The 4088-nt window shown below is 49.7% G+C and overlaps 2 protein-coding genes across 2 annotated transcripts; both read left to right on the forward strand.

Moving 5' to 3' along the window:
• On the forward strand, positions 1–763 carry LOC110432608 (F-box/LRR-repeat protein At3g03360-like). The gene is made up of 2 exons (XM_021453371.1): positions 1–676; positions 759–763. The coding sequence occupies exons 1-2, from the start codon at positions 1–3 to the stop codon at positions 761–763; spliced, it is 681 nt and encodes a 226-aa protein (XP_021309046.1).
• Positions 611–1896, forward strand: LOC8054446. The gene is made up of 3 exons (XM_002459606.2): positions 611–921; positions 1034–1168; positions 1384–1896. The coding sequence occupies exons 1-3, from the start codon at positions 817–819 to the stop codon at positions 1756–1758; spliced, it is 615 nt and encodes a 204-aa protein (XP_002459651.2). The 5' UTR covers positions 611–816; the 3' UTR covers positions 1759–1896.

Genomic DNA, 4088 nt, shown 5'->3' on the forward strand with positions numbered 1-4088 from the left:
ATGGGGATGCTCACGAGAGCCAAGAAGAGGAGGCTGGAACAAGAGGAAGAGCGCCTCGCCGTCGCCGACCGGATCAGCAGCCTTCCTGACGACGTCCTCGGCGACATCGTCTCCCTCCTCCCCACCAAAGACGGCGCCCGCACCCAGGTCCTCTCCTCCCGCTGGCGCCACGTATGGCGCTCCGCTCCTCTCAATCTCGACCTCCACGCCGACGACACCGATGGCCGCGGCATCCTCGCCAGCGATATCTCCCGCATCCTCTCTGCGCACCGTGGCCCCGGCCGCCGCTTCGTCATGCCTCGCCACTACAAGCACAAGCACAAGGAGTATCCCACTCCCACCACCCCGGCGACCATGGATGGCTGGCTCCAGTCTTCTGCCCTCAACAACCTCCAGGAGCTCGAGTTCTTCGGCAACGTTATTCTTCAGCGGCCGCCATGGATGTACCGCTTCTCGTCTACCCTTGGTGTTGCTAGATTTGGCTTCGGTGGCAGCAGCTTCCCGGATGGAATAATCGGAAACAATGCCAGCGCGCTACGCTTTCCTCTTCTCCGGCAGATGACCCTTTTGAATGTCAGCATCTCAGTGAGCTCCCTGCATGCCTTGCTCGCCGGCTGCCCTATCCTGGAAAGCTTGCTAATTCACGAGTTGGGCCACCCTCGACTATCGTCTATCGGTGTGCATTCTTGTTGGCAGCTGCAAATCGTCTCCCCTAGCCTCAGAAGCATCGGTGTGCATTCTTCTTGGCTGGGTCACAGGTTAGCCATAGTCATCGAGGATGCCCCATGTCTAGAAAGACTGCTATATTTTGAAGGGATGAAGGTGGACATTTCGGTAATCTCTGCGCCAAGATTTGTTATTTTGGGAGACCTCTTTCAGAATTGGCGTCCTACATTTGGGGGTAATGCAACCTTTTTTCAGGTACAGGCACCACTCTCAGTTTCACCTACCAGGCCTTCACGAGAGATAATATATATCCAAGTTTCTTCAGTTAATTTGATCATGTTTTAATTGTATGCTTAATGTAACTCAGGGATCAACTGTTGATAGCATGACGGCCGTGTTACCTAGTGTGAAGGTTTTATCTTTATCTGATGTCAAAGTTTGTTTGGATGCGGCTATTAATTTAGTGAAGTGCTTTCCCCACATGGAGAGGTTGTATATCAAGGTGACTCCATCACTGTACCAAAGTGTGCATACATCTGCATTTTTGTCTATTTGTCTTTGTATTATATGTATTTTATATATATATATATATATATATATATATATATATATATATATATATATATATATATATATATATATATATATATATATATATACCGATGATTGTTCTAATGCTTGATATATTGACCATTCATTTCTATGTTCCTTTTGCAGGCACAAACTCTGTGGTTGAAACCGAAAGGTGTGTCGTATCATAAATACCAAAACCTTATTCGCACCCTTGACATCGGTGTGAGGAAAATTGTGCTAGTAAACTATGAAGGAAGCAAGTCACATATTAACTTTGTCAAGCTTTTTGTATCAAATGCCAAAGTGTTGGAGTCACTGAGGCTTGAGTTAGCAATCACAAATGTTAGCGATTGTTGGATTGCAAGACAGCATAAGCGGCTCCATATTGAAAAGAGGGCTTCCAGGGGTGCACAGATCGCTTTTGTATCCCCTAACACGATGATTGGTCCACCTGATGAGCTTCTAAGTGCTGAGAAAGTACATGATCTGTCAACCGACCCTTTTCAAAGGTTTCATTAGTAGGTCTAATGGCATTTGGTTTTTAAGCTGGATGAATATTCAGTGAGATTTATCTTGCAGTGTGCTAATATGTATTTCTCCTTTGCTTATACACTGGTTTGTGAACTGATGATTTGGTGCTATATTCTTTTTTAAACAGAGAAAGGCTCTTGAAATGTCAAAACCAGTATTGTTCCATGCACAACGCTGACCAAGTTAACCACTATCAAACTTGAGTTGGTGAATTTCTATAAATTAATATTTGATTTTAGATATGTATATGTTTATTAATAAAAGTCATCCTGCTTATTTCTACAATCTCCTTTGACTCTATCTCTCCCTAACTCATAAATAACCTCATTTGTATATGGAGTGTATTGGTCTTGTACACCCGAAGACTTAGGTACTAAGCAGTTTTTTTTAGTTTTCTTCTTATACTAATTACAGTGCTTATGTTTTCAATTCATTCATGTTCTACTTTTGACGCCTGAAACTAACACTACAGGAAAATCCTACTTTGCCGAGAGCCGGTATCTTTGCCGAGAGCTGTCGAGTAGACACTCGGCAAAGAGCTTCCTTTGCCGAGCGCCACGTCAGGCGCTCGGCAAAGGGCTCTTTGCCGAGAGCCGAAAGCAGGCGATCGGCAAAGAGGCTCTTTGCCGAGAGCAGCTCACTCAGCAAAGGCGCGCTCTCGGCAAAGTCTCTGTCGACCACCAAACGCCGACGGTCGGTGTCCCTTTTGCCGAGAGCCTTCCGTTTGGTACCCTCCCTCTCCCTCTCCTCGCTCCATTCACCTTCCCACTCCACCCTATCCTTCTTCGGCTGGGGACGGCGACGGTCGGCCGGATCTGCCCCCTTGGGATCGGATCTGGCGAGCAGGTGGCCGGGGCCGCAGTTGCTGGGGTGGTCTCCGGCTGGACGGCGTCGATCATCCCCACCCTCCTGGTGTGGTGGAGGCCGGCCAGATCCGCCCCCCTCTCGGGCCGGATCTACACGCAAGTCCTTCTCCTCTAGCGTTGGGTTGGGTTCGGGGTGGCCTTCTCTGGCTGGCGAGCTGGTGGGCAGTCACCCCCTCCCCCCTCCTGTTGCAGCAACAGACGATCGGATCCACCCTCGGGGGCAGATCTGGTGCGTCGTTGGCCAACCCCCATGGCCCGACGCTGGGTTGTGGTGGGGTTGGACTGCATTGGTTGCCATACTGGATGGCCGCCCCTTCTCTACCAGTCGCCCACTTGGGGGCTTGGTATGGCGGGTCGGTGGACGCCCCTTGGCTGGGCCAGCCTAGTGTCCTCCAACGGCAACCGGGGCCGGCAAGAAACAAGGGTGAAAACCTCCCCAGGCTTCATGCATAGGGTAGACGATGGTGGTGCGCTAGTGTCACCAACTTCCTAGAGGCGTCGTCATATGCTCAGTTCATTGTTGGCGGCTGGGGCAATTTTGGGGATGAAAGTTCGTTTGGGTGATGCTCACAATGAAGTTGGCATCCACGGACATCATGCCCTTCTTGAAGGCTTCGTTGATGCACTCTGCTTGTCCGCACCGCGCCATTTGTTGAAGTTGTTCATGCCGCTGAAGCTCCTAGTTGTACATGCGTGTACGCTTTTATCACAATGCAACGATTTCTCCTACTGCACTTGACCTCACCGGCGTTGTTGTAGCGGATGCTTTGCCGCTATCTCTTCTTTGAAAGATGCTTTGCCGTCGTGGTTGCTGGCCTTCTCTTTGGCAGTTGCTTTGTTACTAAGAGTGCAATGACCACTCCTTGGGCCCCTGTCTGGTAGATTTTGCTACCGAGTGTGTGCTAGCCCGCTTCTCAGTGGATGCTTGGCCACCGTGGTCGCTTGGTTCATTGGAGCATGCTTCGCCACCGTGGTCGCTTGGTTCGTTGGCGGATGCTTTACCGTCATTGCTATTGGATGCGTGTTCTCTAGGTGGATGCTTTGCAACCTTGGCTTGGTCTTTGTGTATGAAACCTTTGTGTTGTTGTTTTAATCACAGTCACAGTTGTAGGTCCAGGGTGTTGAGGGCAGTCGCGCTCTCTTCGTATCTTTTATTTTCCTATATTTATTCCAGGTTACGCACTACTATCTTAATGGTTTTGTAGTTGAGAGTTCTCTCGTAGCTGACTTATACTTCACTCCTCTTAATAATGAACAACGGGCTATATCCCCCGATCGCGAAAAAAAGATAGATGTTGTCGGGGGGAAGGTGGATCCACAGCATGCAGGATTATAGTGGAATGTGGAGGCGGAGGCGGAGGCGGAGGCTTCTAGTGGCAGTGACGACGAGTGAGATTGGAGCGGCGGAGAGTCGGGCATAACGGGGATGGAGGCTTGAGCGATGCGGACGCC

The sequence above is a fragment of the Sorghum bicolor genome, chromosome 2, assembly GCF_000003195.3.
Source record: "Sorghum bicolor cultivar BTx623 chromosome 2, Sorghum_bicolor_NCBIv3, whole genome shotgun sequence".
In the NCBI taxonomy this organism is placed as follows: domain Eukaryota; kingdom Viridiplantae; phylum Streptophyta; class Magnoliopsida; order Poales; family Poaceae; genus Sorghum; species Sorghum bicolor.